The sequence below is a fragment of the Scylla paramamosain genome, chromosome 15 (genome assembly GCF_035594125.1).
Source record: "Scylla paramamosain isolate STU-SP2022 chromosome 15, ASM3559412v1, whole genome shotgun sequence".
NCBI lineage: Eukaryota > Metazoa > Arthropoda > Malacostraca > Decapoda > Portunidae > Scylla > Scylla paramamosain.
In genome coordinates, this window is record NC_087165.1 from 9,063,512 (window position 1) to 9,081,990 (window position 18,479).

An 18,479-nucleotide genomic window follows, 5' to 3' on the forward strand; every position below is an offset into this window, starting at 1 on the left:
CCTCTCCTAACTCTTCAAGTACTAAGATGACGAACAGTTGTATGGACTGCATGTACAGCTAACTTACTTCAACTCGGCGTCCATGTCTAAAAACTATAGTGGTAGATGAATAGGACAGACTCAGTGATAAAGTTCATAGTGCCGAGTCAGAAGAGAGCTTTAAAAGATTAGACAAATTTATGGTTGGGTATGAGATGGATATGATCGTAGACAGTGTGTTGTACAGGAGCTGCCACGTGTATGCCCCTTGGTTTGTTGTAGTACTTATGTTCTTTTGTTTTTATGTTAAGTTCCTCCCTTGCAGAAAGTACCCACAGTCTGCACTATTCATTTATTTATTTATTTACTTACGTACTTTCATTTTTATTTATTTATTTATTTATTTTATTTTATTTTTTTTTTTTTAAGTTTCTGGAGTTTCCTGATTAGCGTCCCATGAAATCTGACGTGCCACAAGACCAACCAGTAGAAATATACACGTAATACACGAGAAGTATCACAGCGACGAATTGGATGGCATACTGACTAACAGTTTTAATTTTGCTTCGCCATAAAGACACCATTCCTTGCTTTATTGCACTTCCAGTAACAAGAATCCAACAAAAATAATCAGGTATCGATAAAAAAAATATATGCTACACAAAAAAAAACTCATATCCATTAGACTCAGTAATCAGGTTCTTAGTGCGAAGTCAATATGGAGCTTTAACAAACCAAACAAAATCGCCAGGTATAGGTAAATAAGTATGCTGCACAAAAAATTCAACCCTCCACCAAAAACTGGCCCTATATGGTACAACTCATCTCCAGTTTTGACCGAGTTCTTGCTGCACTTGTGGAATATTCGTCTTGTGTTGTTTATGAATGATGGGCTCGCAGCACGTACGGATTCACGTATCGCTTCTTTTTCCATCGACGCGCACCGAAATACCACAGTTAGCATATAAAAAAAATACACAGGACCAGAGATTGAGGACACATGAGAGATCGACAGCTTTCTTTCCATTTCTTTACTATTGTGTTATATTACCGTGTTCTTGTTGTATCTTTGTCATCCGCTGTGAAAATAACGTATTCCTCCGCTTTGAAAATAACGTATTCAAGTCACTGGAAAGCGTGAAACCAAAACAAATATAACGAAATCTAAACAGAACACCCAGACTGATAACTAACACTGAAGGAATACAACGAAATGATACAGTAATAGTAATTCTCAACACCATGGACGGACCACAACACTCACTACCTATAAACGAACCACCGCGTGAACAAAGTATGCATAAAAAAAAAAACCTGAATTAAAAAAAAAAAGTAAATGTCACGTAATAAAACGACATAATAATGAACTAATACAAATAATCCTTATCACCAAGAACCACAACGCTGCAATGCCTGTACCTACCAGCCAAAAGCATGAACAAGATATGCATAATATTACGTGATGATTTTCAAAGGTAAACGCCAGGTAATAAAGCCTTTCATCCGATTAGCTTTGTTTCGTTGTGGCGATGTGAAAAGACAAGGCTTCCCGTGATTGTAATAAGAGCCTCACCGCATTGTTGTGTTCCTTTTTGCTTCGCTCCCGACATTACCTAATCAGATTTCTTGGCTTGGCATTGTTTCCCGCCTAAAGAGAGAGAGAGAGAGAGAGAGAGAGAGAGAGAGAGAGAGAGAGAGAGAGAGAGAGAGAGAGAGAGAGAGAGAGAGAGCTTCCATAACTCTTGTCTGGTGTTTTAAATGGTGCGGTGAGGAATGGGATGAGATGAGAGAAGGGCGGAGGTACAGTGGGGCGACGCGAGGTAGGAGAGGAAAGGCAGGAAGGACGAGGCGAGGCAGCAGAACTCTGTACCGTAGCTTTCTCTTATATAAGATTAACTCCCATAAACATTCCACCCGTAAGATTTCCTTTAAAATAATTCCCCCATGATAAATTAGCGAGGTTAGGTTAGGTAGGGTTAGATAAGGTTATGTTAGGTTTGGCTGTTTTAGGTAAGGTTACGTTAGGTTAGGTTACGTTAACGCCACGCTTCCGTAAAGAATGAATGAGGAAATCAAAATATTATGACTGACTTCCTTATGTTATCTACACATTAAGCCTTTGAAAAATACATATGATGAGGGTAAAACTTAAGTCCACGTCCCCAGAAGAAAAAAAAAATGAAATGATTAGATATCATAGTTTACTTCCTTATTTTATACAGCTTCCCTGTACAACTCTCATCCACAGATAATTACGCCATTAAAAGAAATGGAAGAAAAAATATTTTCATTGCCAGCTCTCAAAAGAAATAATGATAATAATAATGAGAAAAAATATTATGAATGACCTCCTTACGTTATGTCACCTCCTTGTATAACTATCTTCCACAAATTAAACCTTAAAAAAAAAATGGGTGATCAAAAATATTCAGTGGCAGGTCTCGGAAAAAGAGAGAATAAGAAGTCCAAATAGCAGGGGGCAATTTAGTCCCGGCGCGCCGCGGCCTCACACGCCCCTCGTGAAGGAGTCTGAGTCGTAAGACGCGGAAAAACAGGGGAAGGGAGACCATTCCGGAGTTTACTACGCAATACTTTACTACCAGCGAGAGAGTTCGTAAATTTTTGCCGGAATATTATATTTTTCTTAAATCTACGTTTCCATCTCAGCTTTTCATGAGGAAATCTTAAATTCAAGTGCCTCCACTCGCGGCGAAAACTTCACGGCATTATGCGAGGAGCGAAAAAAACTGAAGAGATTAGGAAAAAAAAAAAACAGTAATCTGCTTCATACGTCACGCAAATAGATTATCCGCGAAGAATAACTCAGTAATAATGCAAACACTGCGACGCAAGAAAATAATAAAGTATCCTTGCACAAACACGTGAACACACACACACACACACAGACGCAAAGAAGAAAAAAAAGCACACACATACATACACACACACACACACACACACACATTGCAAAAAAAATCCAATCAGGACAAAACCAGCGCCTTGCAGGACCTCAGACGATAAATTATGTAAGAACACCTGACTCACACCCGCCCTCCTGCGTCCCTCGTCCTCCTCCTCTTCCTCCTCCTCCTCCTCCTCCCCGCAAGAAAATATTCCCACCGCCCGAACTTAAACTCCCCTTAAACTTTTCCCTTGTAGAGTTAAGCTGGCAAACTCGGATCTGCTCTTATGTGACTCCGCCAAGTTGGATATTAAGATTCATAGTCGCCTCCCGCCGCGGCCTTCCCTCGTAATTCCTCGGCCCTCTTGAATTTCACTCTTATTTCCTCTCCTCTCTCTCTCTCTCTCTCTCTCTCTCTCTCTCGCTGGTTCTTATTGCTGGTGTTGCTGCTGCTTCTGTTGCTGTTCTTGTTATTGCTGTGAACTTGTAGAGAAGCAGGAGGAGGAGGAGGAGGAGGAGAAGCAGGAGGAGGACGAAGTGGAGGAAAACAGAGAGGGTAATGAAACAAGGGAAAAATGATGATATAATAGTAAAAAAGAAAGTCTGTGCGAGTGAATGAAATGGGGGGAAAGTAGGTGGACGAAGAGGAGGAGGAGGAGGAGGAGGAGGAGGAGGAGGAGGAGGAGGAGGAGGAGGAGGAGGAGGAGGAGGATAGGAAGTGGTAAAAAAATAAAGGAAGCAAAAGAGAGGTATGAAAAACAGACGGAATAAAGCATTCAAAGAGAGAGAGAGAGAGAGAGAGAGAGAGAGAGAGAGAGAGAGAGAGAGAGAGAGAGAGAGAGAGAGAGAGAGAGAGAGAGAGAGAGAGAGAGAGAAGCACAAAGACAAGTACACCATATCTTACTCACGTACGGAAAATCACGCTAACACACACACACACACACACACACATAATGAATTGATACCCATAATAACTCTGTCACCAGGAACGTAAGCTGTACCTCCACTAGACGATTCCATTAACGCCCCAGGAGAGCACAAGTCATCCTCCTCTTAGCGGGGGTGGGGCGGCGCGGGGTGGACCAAGGCAGGGCTGAAGGGAGACGGGGCTTTGTGGGGCGGGGATGAGGTTAGCGCAAGACAGGACGAAACAACGGGCCAAGACAGGGTGAGACAGGGCCGGAGGTTGGTGGCATCTTCCTTGGCACCCTCGAAGAAATTAACTTCATCTGTCAAGGCGTAAATGACCCTCTGAGGTGCCGTCAAGAATGGTCGGGCTGGTCGGGCGAGGGAGTGTGAGAAGGAGGAGGAGGAGGAGGAGGAGGAGGAGGAGGAGGAGGAGGAGGAGGAGGAGGAGGAGGAGGAATCCATAAGTATGAAAGGACGAGGAGAGGACAGAACCAGCGAGGGAATGAGCGAGGTGGGATGCTGGAGAGGACAGAATATTATCATGTCAAGTGAGGAGAATAAAAGAGTAAAAACAGCAAATTGGAGGTAGAGAATGGAGAACTGAAAGGTACTGAAGGAAAGACTCGTGAGGGAATGAGAGGAGTGGGATGTTGAAGGGGAAGGAATGTTAAGATAATCGTGTCAGGCGAGGAGCAAAAAAAGGGAAAAAAACAGAAGATTGGAAGTCGAGAATGAAGGAAAATAGGAAGGGAATTATCGTATCAGGCGAAGACCAAAAAAAAAGGGAAAAAACAGTAGATTGGAAGTCGAGAATGAAGGAAAATAGGAAGGGAATGATCAGAGGTTAGTCGTGTAGTGAAATATTACTTTTTATGTGAAGGTTGTGGATATTGATAGATTAAGCTAAGTTAGAAGACTGGAGGTAGAGGAGGAAGGCGAAGAGGAAGGCACAAGAGGGAGGAGAGGTTAGGGTTATGAAATACTGCTTCTAGCGTGAAAGTTATGGATACTGATAGCAAAAAACAGCAATAGAAGTGAGGAATGGTGGAGAATTTTAAAGGTACTAGTGAAAGCGGGTTAGTAGAGCAGTGAACTGAAGTCAGGGGAACAGATATTTATAGGAAGGGAGAGTCGAGGGAGAGAATTGGACTGTATGGAGTAGAAAGGAAATGGAATAGTGAAGATTGAATGGGATAGGAGTTGAAGTAGATGATGGTGTATAGGGAGAGAGGGAGGGAGGGACGGGAAGGAAGGACGGGAGGGGAGCAGGAAGGAAAGAAGGAAGGAAAGGAGAGATGAAGAGAGGGAAGAAGGCAGGGAAGGAAGACGGGAGAAGGTATGGGAGGAGATACTTTACTGGTATAGAAAGAAAGGAAGGAAGGAAGGAAGGAAGGAAAAAAGACACTTTACTGATATAGAGAGGGAGAAAGGGAGAAAAGGACGGAGGAAGGAGTAAAAGAAAGGAAGGAAGACACTTTATCAGTATTAATAGGAAGAGAAAGATGGAAAGATGAGAGAAATTAATGGAAGGAACGAAGAGAAAGAAAAAAAAAGAAGAAAGGAAGGAAGTGGGGACGGAGAGAAGACTTTACTGGTATAGAGATGGAGAGTCGAAGGGAGAGTGTAAGAAAGGAAGGAAGGGAGAGAAGAGACATTACCGTGTTGAGGGAGGAATTAGAGCAGGACGCTTGCGAAGGAGTGAAGGCGGGAGGCGGTCTCCATAACCTTAACACCGCCAAACGCTGTACACCAGACCACACCACATTACACCACAGTACGCTAAACACTACACCATGCTACACCACACCACAATACCACCACCATCACACCACCACACGCTGTACCACATAGCACACCACCACACTCCACCGTACCGCCTCCATCACCTCTACCCATTCTCAAGGCACCACATCCTTCCACCATCATCATCATACAACACCACAGTACCATCACCACCACACCACCACACGCTGTACGCAAATGAAACACCACACTACACCACCATCACCACAATCATCACCACATTTCAACCCTCCATCACCACAACATAGATTTACAGCATCACCACCACACACCACTATGCCCACCACGTCACACTACCCTTTCACCACTACGAAACATCACAGCACCATCACCACCATGCCTCACTCACAGCACACTGCCATCACCACCGCCTCCTATTCCATACAACACCACGATCGTAACCCACACTAGTTCCATCACCATCACCACCACCACCAACACTATCACTTCACACCACATCCCTCCGTCACCATTCTCGTCACCATCACCACACGCCTTGGCCACCACGCGCCACATCACCACATCACCACCGCGGCACACAACCCACAGCACTATTAGGTTTGATCACTCGCTGCATCACCACTACTACCACCACCACTACATCACCAGTAAATGTTCTCCTTGTCAGCCACTTAGTGACCTAAGCTATTTTTGTACATTTATATTATGATAAACTTGGCACGTGTAAAGAGGATGATGATTTTTTTTTTCTATTCTTACTGCTATAAGGAGCGAGTAATTATGTGTAAATGGTGGGTAAGTGGTTGACATTATCGTATTAGAATAAAAATTTACACTTACTTTAGTGAATTTGGATTAAAAAAAAATACATGTAGTTTTACTTTTGGTGACATAAGATACACGAGATGATACGAAACTAAGGAAGCCGCACGAACCTGATCAGCAGGCCTACACGTGGCAGTCCCTGTATGAGACATGCCTATATATTTCCACATAACACCTCCATTCGTAAATACATCATTTCTTTTAATAAGAGAGTGGGACAAAAAAAAAAAAAAACTCGGTTATATATAATTTTGCTGCACTTATATATATATATATATATATATATATATATATATATATATATATATATATATATATATATATATATATATATATATATATATATATATATATATATATAAGTGCAGCAAAATTATATATAACCGAGTTTTTTTTTTTGTGCTGAATGAGATTAAAAGAAACGACGGAGTGAATGTTGTGTATCAATATATATATATATATATATATATATATATATATATATATATATATATATATATATATATATATATATATATATATATATATATATATATATATATATATATATATATATATATTGATACACAACATTCACTCCGTCGTTTCTTTTAATCTCATTCAGCACAAACTTTTTCCCATCGTTGTCATAATAATCTTCATATAAAAGAGCTCCATCCATCGTTGTTATAACACTGGAAATAGACTAATATTGCCAATCGTTGGTATAATCATAGAATATAACGTTGTCCATCATTGTTAATAATATAATCTTGGTATAGACAGACATCGTACATCGTCTTCATGTTATCGATACTGAAGAGCTTCGTCGATCGCCACCCGCCCGCCATATACACATCACACATATATAATAAAGGGGATCTTACGTATATACCGTGACATGTATTAATAAAAGTAGTGTCATTTTTTAAACTAATTCTTTCTCCATCACATGTTCTTTTATACTTGTGTCTGAATCCTCTTTATAACGTTTTCATTCAATCAAGTGTTCTAGGCCAGTACTATTATGCAATCTATATTCTGTTACGTTCAAATTTAGTTCAGTTACGTAACAGATTAATTCTGGAGAAAGGTTTTTGTTGTGACCACCCTCGGTAAAATGGGACAGATGCACAGCAGCGGACAAGATGGAGAAGTATCTGGATATCAACAAGGCAGGTGATAGAGACAGGTGTAGACTGCTCATTAACCCTTTCACTGCTAGTTAATCTTTTCCATAATCATCTATAATTTTTACAAGACTTATTTTTCGTTATATAGTCTCTTAAATAGCACTTTTGTACCTTAGCAAAAGATAAAATCAACCTCCTTTCTTTCTTTATGTCCATTTAAACAATTTCTTACAGTGATCCCAGTGTTAACAAAGGGTTTAAAACAGCGACCTTGTATAGAGACGGGATAATAAAGCCGAATAAGAAAACCCGCGCCATCCATAGAGCACTACGTGGCTAAAACTTTTATCAACAGTCCTCGGTTTTCCCCTTAAGTGATATCTTTGGCTGATATTTCCTATACAAGCTCCTCACTAAAGCGTAAATGTTCAGCAGCACGTGTCTAAAAACTTTTATCAATAGTAACTCAACTCTCTCTTATTTCTGAGTGATAGTTTATCTACGAATTCTTCAGTGGAGTATAAAATAATTGTCCTTTTATCATCGCTGCTTGGTTTTCTCTGCAAGTGACATTTCTGATTGATATTCCCTATACAAACACCTCAACAAAGCGTAGTGGCCCTACAGACAAATGGCTAAAACTCTCATCATTGCTACTATTTCCTTTACCAACTCCGTAATGTTCCTACAGACACGTCAACTTTAACAACAATGAAAAAAAGAGAGCGTGAGGGGAAAAAAGTTGCATTATTACAGCGTGCATGACCAAGCTTGACCCCGCGGTGTAGTATTCAAGCTGTGTCTCATCACCTCGCTTCATCCCACACTCCTCGTCACGCCTCTCCTCTCCAGCATGGTGTTTTCAGTATTAGCGTGGGCTGCTCCTCTCTCTCCACATCAGCACTGGCATTATTACCTCTAGCATTACATCGGTCTTTTTTCCATCACGCAGCTTTTAATTTGGTTCGTGGTCTTCGCTATTCTTCTAATAAAACTCTCCTTCATTTCTCCACTCAAGCATATTTAAGTCTTCCTTCTTTTCCTCTAGTTTTGTTCTCTGTTTTTTTTTCCTGTTTATACAGAGTTGCTGTTCTTCGTTAATATTCTTATAAAACTCTGCCCACGTCGCCTCCAGTCAAGTATATTTTAATCTTCTTTCTATTCCTGCAGATTTTCCAATGTTCGTGTAATGTTTTTTCTAATAAAGCTATCCTTCACCTTTCAAGTAAAGCATATCTGTTTTCAGCTGAGGATTCGCCAACACTAATGTTTACTGTATTCATATGCAATGCGCAGTTTTCTAGTTCACGAGACTATGACAAATGTAGGCAATGTCATTATAGTGAGTTACAGGTAGTGAAGTTATAATTATTGATAACGAAGTGAGTTACAGGTAGTGAAGTTATAATGATTGATGACGAAAAGCATTTGAGGTATTTTTACTCTTCTTTTCGTTATTCTCATTCTTACTTTTCTGACTTATTCATTATTCTTTATTTCTTCACGTTTCTCTATTTCACCTCACGCCTGAGATCTGGGAAAATAAAAGCGCAAGAAAATAAAGGAAGCTGCAAGAAGCCTCCTGCGTGGGTGTCATTGTTATGGTTTTCTTTGGATGTTCTAATATCACTGCCCTGGAGAGAAGGCATGAAGGGGAAAGCGAGACAGTGGCGGGGAAGCTGCCTACACATGTTCAATATTCACGGAGTCTGTTCAGTGGGAGATTTCAGCCACTAAATGTGAGAATGGCTGATCAATGACTACAAAAAACAAACAAATAAATAAGTATATAAAATAAAAAAAATAAAAACAAAACAAAAAATAATAATATATATATATATATATATATATATATATATATATATATATATATATATATATATATATATATATATATATATATATATATATATATATATATATATATATATATATATATATATATATCCACAGTATTAGTGATAAATAAATAAATAAATAAATAAATAAATCTTTTTGCTGGTCCGGTCAGGGGTCGCCACAGTGGATCATCCTCCTCCTCCTACATGCTCGGTCTCGTGCACCTTCCTCAGCCACACCCACTACCGCATGTTTTCCTTCACTCATCCATAAGTAACAAAACACGTGTAAAAAAATAAAAATAAGGAGAATAAACAGCCGCCAAAAAAGTGACCGCATCGTTATTTGCGAGACCACGACGATAAATATTTCATTAACGGAGTCGTCAATAGCCAGCCCTGAAATATTTACCGAAAATCGTGGACACAATAACGGAATTGACGTAGTGCGTTAGTGTACGGGAAAAAAAAAATTGTTCAATGTAAATGAATTATGAAAACTCAATAAATATTTGTTCTTCACTGTAGTGCAATATCGGTTAATAGAATTTTTTTTAACTCAGAGGAGAGAAAAATGGATATGTGCGCACGCACGCACACACACACACACACACACACACACACACACACACACACACACACAAGAACGGATCTTATGTAAGACCAACGTGACGAACTAATAAAAATACCGAGTTATTTTTAAAAGATAAAGCTTTTCATCACACTTCTTGCTATAATTATGTGAATGCATCCTATTTCTAACGTATTCTCATTATGTTAAGAGTTATGTGCAAGTCTTATAATAAAAAGTCTATTTTGTTGTATCACCATTGACTTCTCATTACGTAAATGGTCAATTTTAATGAAACGTGAGTAATGTAACTTTCCTCGCCGCCCACACAGCAGCAGCTCGTCGCTTCAACTCTCACAGGACACCTCAGATTGACTGACTGAAATTTGATGCCGTGACGGCGAAGTCGATGCAAACACAATGAATAACGGGTTCGAGCTTGATAAAGGTTGATTTGAAAAAGACATAAGAAGGAATTGGTTGTCAAATAAAGTGGTAGATGAATGGAATAGACTCAGTAGTCAGATTGTTAGTGCCGAGTCATTAGGGAGCTTCAAAATAAGATTCGACAGATTTATGGATGAGGATGATAGGTGGAAGCAAGTAGGTGTGTTTCGTAAAGGGACGTTCTATTTTGGGCCAGTGGGGTCAGTACCCACTCACTTGCAATTAAGTACATTTAAATCACATCCCGCTTAATCTTTATTTATTTAATTTTTATTTATTTTTTTCTTCTAAATCTAAACTTTTTTTTCCTTTGATTTTAACATTATTAGCATTTTACGCAATTTCAGTTTCGGTGCCACACAAGAATCTTTTTAATCACTTCACTTCGTACAGGGACTGCCATCTGTAGGCCTCACGGCTTCTTGCAGCTTCCCTTACGTTCTTACGCTCTGATGTTAAGTTAGATGCAAACTCAACGAAGTAATATGCAAACTGGTAACACATAATAAAGTGGAGGTTCTGGAGGCTCGGGCAGTCTGCACACACGCCTCTGGAAGGTCACTTGGCAGGAAGGGAAGTTTGGAAAGTTGAACACAGTATTTAACAAGTGATTAAAGTAAGAAGAATTAGAAAAACCGATACACTAACTAACTGCTCTCTCCAGACACCTTGTTAAGGAGTTTCCCTAACGTGCATAATTTGATAATGTGATGCACGACTTAGGCTAAATGAAAATCTTGCATACATGCCACATTTAGCTTTCGTTCGTGGCAAACTAGAAAATAATAATACTCGTAATAATAGCTAAATTTATTTTATAAAGAAATTAAAGAAATTCAAATAAAAAAAGGGGAGCCTTACAGAAAAACGAAAAAAAAGACAGCTCTACAACAACAACAACAACAACAACAACAACAACAACAACAACAACAACAACAACATAATCACTCACACCCACTACTAACAAGACTCAACAACACCACAAGAGAGAGAGAGAGAGAGAGAGAGAGAGAGAGAGAGAGAGAGAGAGAGAGAGAGAGAGAGAGAGAGAGAGAGAGAGAGAGAGAGAGAGAGACGGCTCGACAACCCACTTAAGGCACCTCACCTCACCTATCCCCTCTAGTTCTCCTCCCTTCCTTCCTTCCCTTCCCTTCCCTTCCCTCCTTCCTTCCTTACCCTCCCTTGCCCTTCCCAGCCATCACCTTATTACTCAGCGGGATCTGGTAGCAAGATAATAGTTTGCATTCTTTTATTGGCGTCATTATGCCAGTGACATTGTAATTAGAAGTTCTTAATTAACTTCACAACTTCGGAAGAAATCTGATACGGGAGTTCTCTCGCTCGCTGCCCGCGGTCAGGGAGGATGACCCAGCAAAAATGTGGCAAGGATGGCGCAAAACTCACTTGATCGGGGAATTCTCCTGGAAAGGGATGAAAGGCTCATTAACCTGATGCCCGCTAGCCAGACAGATACTCGGAGTGATGGATGAGTGGATGGAATGATGACTGGATGGACTGAGCAATAACTGAGTAGGTGGAGTGATGGATGGGTGGACAGAACGATGAATGGGTAGACGAGGCAACAGATGGAGTGATGGATGGGTGAAAGATGGTGAGTGAAACGATAGGCAGGGCAGTAGATGGGTTGATAGAGTGATGGATGGGCGGGCAGGAGGATGAATAGATGGATGGAATGAAGAGTGGATGGACAGGGCAAGAAATTGGTTGGTGGAACGACGCGTGGATGGACGTGATGATGAATGAATGGATGGTAATGATAAATGTGTGGGCAGGAGGATGAGTGGAGGGACAAAATAATGAATGCACACAGGAAATAAAAAAAAAAAAAGTGATGAATGTGTGGATGGATAAACGGATGGGTGGATGGGACATACAAAAAGCTATATAGATTGATAAATTACTATAACAAAATGTCTGTTTCATCCATTTATCTATCAGCCTGTCACTTATGAACTTAGCTCTATTTATAACACACTTCTACACACACACACACACACAAAAAAAAAAAAAAGACAAGATTAAAAAAAAATACGAAAAAGAAACGAAAAGAAGGGCGAGAAACAAACAACGGGATTGACACCAACATAGAAAAAATCTACTGACGGCGTGACATGGCGTGGCGTGGCGGCGGAGGATCAGCGTGGTAAGGGAACACCCAGCGCCCTAATGAGCCCAGACAACCCGAAGCAGATCTCGGGTCCCGGACTCACCTGAAGACCTTGCTAGGTGGCCCTTATTAGCGGTTCTTTCCTCTCCTCCTCCTCCCTCCTCCTCCTCCTCCTTCTCCTCCTCCTCCTCCTCCTCCTCCTCCTTCCTCCTCCTCCTCCTCCTCCTGCTGCTGCTGCTTTTCTTCGTCCTTACCAGCTTGTCCTAGTACCTTTTTTTTGCTCCCTATATTTTTTTTCTTTTTTTTTTTTCCTCGTTTATCTGTCGCTTTTCTATTTTTTTCTACTGATTTTTTTCTTTTTTTTCTAGTTTTCTTTTTTTTTTTTTTTTGTATTTGTTTATTTGTCCCTTTTCAATTTCTTGTTTTCTATTGTTAACTCAATTCCCACTGATTTTTCTTTCTTTTATTTTTTCTTGTTTATTTTTTCTGTGTTTATTCTCTCTTTTGTTTTCTATTTTGTCTTCAGGTTTTTTTTTTTTCTTCCTTTTTCCGTTAATGTCCTTTTCTCTATTTGGTAACTTAATTCCTGTACATTTTTCCTTTTATTTTATCTTTTTTTTCTTTTTCTAGTTTCCTCTTCACATTTCTTTCTCACATTTTCCTTGTTTTTTCTTCCATTTCCTTTCTCTCAGCTTCTACTTTTCTTTATACTTGAATTTTCAAAGACTTTCTAACGACCTATCTCTTTATCTTTCTTCTCTACGGATTCCTTGCCTCCTCTTATCTTTTCCATCCTTTGCTTTCACTTTCTGATAGCCAAGTTCTCTTTTTCAATATTTTTTCTTCTCTATAAATATTTCACTTTTTTATCCTTTACTTTTATGGTTTTATTTTGATTGTTTATTTATTTTTTCAACTGATATTTTTTTCGTTTTTTCCTTTCTTTTTCCTTCCTGATAATCCTTTTTTTTCAGCCAGTTTCTTTTTTCCCTACACTTTTTTTTTGTTTCCTTATATCCTTCCTCACTTGCTTTTATTTTCCTTTTTTTCATCATCACCTCCCTTTTCCTTCCATAGCCTTTTTTTTTATCATTCCTTCCATATTTTTACTTTTTTTTACACCTGCTTCCTTTTTCATCCCTATGGTCAATTTTTTTTTTCAGTCGCTTTCTTTTATCATTCCTTCCTTCATTTCTTGCTTGCTTGTCTAATGCCTTAAGCTCCTCCATTGCCTCCGTTGTCATCATGAACCGATCAATAATTTTCACCCCTATTTTAACCTCCTCCTCCTTACACTACTATTCCTGTCACCGTCCCCTTCAGTATCTTAAACCCAGACGTTCACTTGCTTCCTCCGCGTCTCCACTCTGGTATATTATCATCAGCTTAGCCCCGCCTCGAGTCGACCTACGTAGCATAGCCTGAGTCTTCCCTTTCCTTCCTTGCTTCCTTATGTGCCGGTTCGACTCTCTCACACATTCCTTTCGGCCCCCTCCGCTCACCTTTCACTCGTCCCTGTCTTCCCTCTCGCTACCCTCTTTACCTTGAACCTCTGTCTCATTATTTCATCCACCTGTCACCCGCTGCCTTCCTCCTCCTCCTCCTCCTCCTCCTACTCATACTACTGCTACTACAAGTTCTCCTTTCCTTCCTCTTACGTATTGTCATGTCCGTATGTCCATCTTCCAACTGTCTCCTCTTCCTTTTCCTTCTCTCTCTCTCTCTCTCTCTCTCTCTCTCTCTCTCTCTCTCTCTCTCTCTCTCTCTCTCTCTCTCTCTCTCTCTCTCTCTCTCTCTCTCTCTTTCAGAAACCCTCCCTCCTGCCCTGCCAGTCTCATATTTTACCTCTAATCGACGTCCATCTCATGCCGACACGAAGAAAACAAGACGCGCTTCACAACACAAAAAATTCACTTAAAGTTTAATATTTTCACCAGTAGGAGGATGATGTCCGCGACGAATGCTAAGATCTGATGATAAAAATTTACATACATATTACGTGAGAAGAGAAGAAGGAGGAGGAGAAGGAGGAGAAGAAAGAGGAGGGGGGAGGAGGAGAAGGAGGAGGTAATGGTTGTGCTGAAAGACGATGGAGAGAGAGAGAGAGAGAGAGAGAGAGAGAGAGAGAGAGAGAGAGAGAGAGAGAGAGAGAGAGAGAGAGAGAGAGAGAGAGAGAGAGAGAGAGAGAGAGAGAGAGAGAGAGAGAGAGAGAGAGAGAGAGAGAGAGAGAGAGAGAGAGAGAGAGAGAGGGGACAAAGACGAAAAGGAACCGGATGATGATGATGATGATGATGATGATGATGATGATAATGAATGATAAAGATAACAAAATGAAGGGCTTGGAAAATAGACGTTGAAAATTTGAAGAAGAAGAAGAAGAAGAAGAAGAAAGAAGAAAGAAGGAAAGAAAGAAAGAATGAAAGAAAGAGGATTTGGAAAGGGATGCGAAAAATTCGGAGGAGGAAGAGAAGATTCAGAAGGGGGGAAGGAGGATTTGAAGAAGAACGTGAAGGAGGAGGAGGAGGAGGAGGAGGAGGAGGAGAAAAGAAGAAAAGAGACATACGTGAGAAAAGAAAGTGGAACTGGTAAACGGGGAGGAGGAGGAGGAGGAGGAGGAGGAGGAGGAGGAAAGGGGAAGTAAGACAGGAAAACGATTTTGGAAAAGAGAAACAAGCAGTCTCTCTCTCTCTCTCTCTCTCTCTCTCTCTCTCTCTCTCTCTCTCTCTCTCTCTCTCTCTCTCTCTCTCTCTCTCTCTCTCACAAGTATGATATGCGTGTCAACTCTGCCTGCTTGTCGCCCCTGCTGGTCCCTCTCCCCTACCCGACAGAGCTCACCGCTTAGTTCCGCTCCTGCCCCTCACTAAGTCCCCTCGCCCCTTTCAGCCCTCGCCTCACCTCCGCCTCTCTTCCTCGTCAACGCGATGCTCAACTTTGCCAGTTAAGAAGAAAAAAAAGACTTTCAGAAATGTTTAAGTAATTTTTGACATGCCATGCGTCTCACTCACTGCATAGTTCTCGTCATTGAAATTGTGTGTTCCATCTCTCTCTCTCTCTCTCTCTCTCTCTCTCTCTCTCTCTCTCTCTCTCTCTCTCTCTCTCTCTCTCTGTAACATGACTTTTTTTTCTTTTCTATAACCAAAGTTGCTTGTTTTTACTTCCTTCATATTAGTATTAACTTAAAACCACTGGTATTTGGCGTATCTTTTCTTAAACGCAAAGCACTCTAAAGCATTTATTCCTGCTTGACAATCGCCTCTAAACATTATACATCTGTTATTTTTATCTTTTCTCTCCTCCGGATAAACATTCTGTACAGTGCTTCCAGTGCTGTCAAGTGTTGCGTATCACAGGGAAAGGGGGCAGAGCTTTGTTCTGTGCCTAAGCATGAGAAAACCTGCTCTTTAACATCTCTTCTCTCCTGCAGATGCTTGTAAAGGTTCTGTGCAATGCTTCTAATGTTATGAATAGTTACATATCACAGTCTTCAGCACTATGACCGCCGCCACCACCACCACCACCTCAGCTCGCTACCAGCCCTCCTTATCCCTTCCATCTTGTAGTCCAGCTTCCTCCCTCATCAGCCTCGCACTCTGGCTCGGCACATATATCTTAGCTACTCCTTCCTAATTCCGAGCCCGTTCTCCCCTCGATTCTGGATTAATCCCAGACTCAAGCAAGTCCCATCAGCACACACACACACACACACACACACACACACACACACACACACACACACACACACAAATCAGGAAGCAGTTTATTCCCTACCCTCACGCCTTTACCCCACCAACCAACCAGCCAACCAGCCAGCAAGCACGATAGATCAAGCTCAGCGTTCTCCCCACCTTCACTACGTACGTACATACACTCCTCTCCCCTCCCCTCGCCTCGCCTCGCCCTGCTGCAGTATCACTCGGCCTGAGCAACATCCCAACCACATCCCTCTCCCTTTCCTCCAGCGCCGACGACTTAAAAGAGAGAACCGTGGATTTCTTCAGGCTCCGGACAGCGGCGTTAGCTTAGGGTATTGAATTTTATGGTTTATGCCCCACGAGGACAGTGATGGGCTTTAATTACACGGGTGGGATCCTGTATAGCCGGCGGCGGGGTGGTGGCGGGGGCAGTGAGCGAGACAGCTCCTATTTTTGGTGTCCGATGCGCTCGTTCACTCTCTCCTGCTCCTCCTCCTCCTATCTCCTCCCCTTCCTCTCTTCCCTCGTAATGCCTATAGTTTGGCGTCGTATATAAGCTTCAGTTTCAGTCTCAGATTAAAATTTCATGGCGTTGTTATTTGAATGCTATTTATTTTCTTTTAGGGATCTTTTTTTGTGTCATCGACTTTTTTTTTCTAATCTGGATACCTCTCTCTCTCTCTCTCTCTCTCTCTCTCTCTCTCTCTCTCTCTCTCTCTCTCTCTCTCTCTCTCTCTGTATTATATATAAACTTCATGTCAGGGAGACTGGTCAAAGGCATAAAAGTAATAAAAAATGCCCGTTTACAATGCCGCTCTCAGCAAAAGAAACAGGAGAGAAGGGAGAGTCAGCCAGTTTAGTGTTTGAGGTGTCTTGGTGTGTGTGTGTGTGTGTGTGTGTGTGTGTGTGTGTGTGTGTGTGTGTGTGTGTGTGTGTGTGTGTGTGTGTGTGTGTGTGTGTGTGTGTGTGTCCCTATTTATATTAAACACAAATATATACATGTAGATAGATATATAGACTGATTGATAGACAGATACAAATACATACAAATAAAATGACACATAAAAACAGGTAGATAGATGAACAGATATACAAAAATGATAAAAAATAAAAACATACATAAACAGATAAGCACAAACAAACAAAAAAAAAACAGCTGATAGAGAATACAACCAAGTAGCGCTCAACAACAACAACAACAACAACAACAACAACAACAACAACGCCATTTCCCCCCAAATATAAAAAAAAAAAAAAAGACAACACAATACAGAAAAAAATACACAGCAGAGATTTCCCGACCCCCCTTGAAATCAGTGCGGCGCTAAATTTACAACAACAAATAGCGGGAGTGACCTGCAAGCGGAGTACCACCACCACCACCACCACCACCACCACCAGCGCTGCGCCTCGCCCTTGCACACCCACCCAATTAGCAGCGAGCAGTGAGAGCCGCGCTGACATCACTAAAGCAACATAAACTCTGCCCTGCGTCACCTCACCACGACCTCCACTCCGTCCTCTCTGACAAACACACACACACACACACACACACACACACACACACACACACACACACACACACACACATAGTTCTCGGGCACTACTGTAAGGCCTTCCCAGTGCTCTTGTGTGTGTGTGTGTGTGTGTGTGTGTGTGTGTGTGTGTGTGTGTGTGTGTGTGTGTGTGTGTGTGTGTGTGTGTGTGTGTGTGTGTGCGTGTGTTGCTACCCATCTTTCTACTGTTTATCTATATGCGCATCAACTGTTTGCCTGATTGCTTTTCTAGTGTATGTGTTTGTTTGTTTGTCTGCCTGTACGTGTGTGTGTGTGTGTGTGTGTGTGTGTGTGTGTGTGTGTGTGTGTGTGTGTGTGTGTGTGTGTGTGTGTGTGTGTGTGTTGTGTGTGTGTGTGTGTGTGTGTGTTGTGTGTGTGTTGTGTGTGTGTGTGTGTGTGTGTATGGACATTATTCGCAGGGGAGAAAGACTGTTTGATTGGGTTTGGGGGAGTGGTGCGGATGGAGGATTAGTGGCGCTTGGAGGGGAGAGAGAGAGAGAGAGAGAGAGAGAGAGAGAGAGAGAGAGAGAGAGAGAGAGAGAGAGAGAGAGAGAGAGAGAGAGAGAGAGAGAGAGAGAGAGAGAGAGAGAGAGAGAGAGAGAGAGAGACTAAGTACATAGAAACACACCCACACACACACACACAATGAGAACAAATTCTTCTAATGAGGCAGATACAAATATATAAAGATACAATTCATCCTGAAGAAGAAGAAGAAGGAAATCATAGAAAAATAATATGTATGCACAAGTTGTC

General features: G+C 41.3%; 1 protein-coding gene across 5 annotated transcripts in view; it reads right to left on the minus strand.

Annotated features, from left to right (window-relative positions):
* Positions 1 to 18,479, minus strand: part of LOC135107371 (uncharacterized) — a 170,886-nt gene that overhangs the window by 148,319 nt on the left and 4,088 nt on the right. For 3 of the 5 annotated variants that reach the window (XM_064017137.1, XM_064017134.1, XM_064017136.1), the window contains exon 3: positions 11,752 to 11,768. The exons of the other annotated variants lie outside the window; for them this stretch is intronic. In XM_064017137.1, the coding sequence (XP_063873207.1) occupies positions 11,752 to 11,768 (17 nt within the window). The remainder of the gene's footprint in view (positions 1 to 11,751; positions 11,769 to 18,479) is intronic. 5 annotated transcript variants of the gene reach the window in all.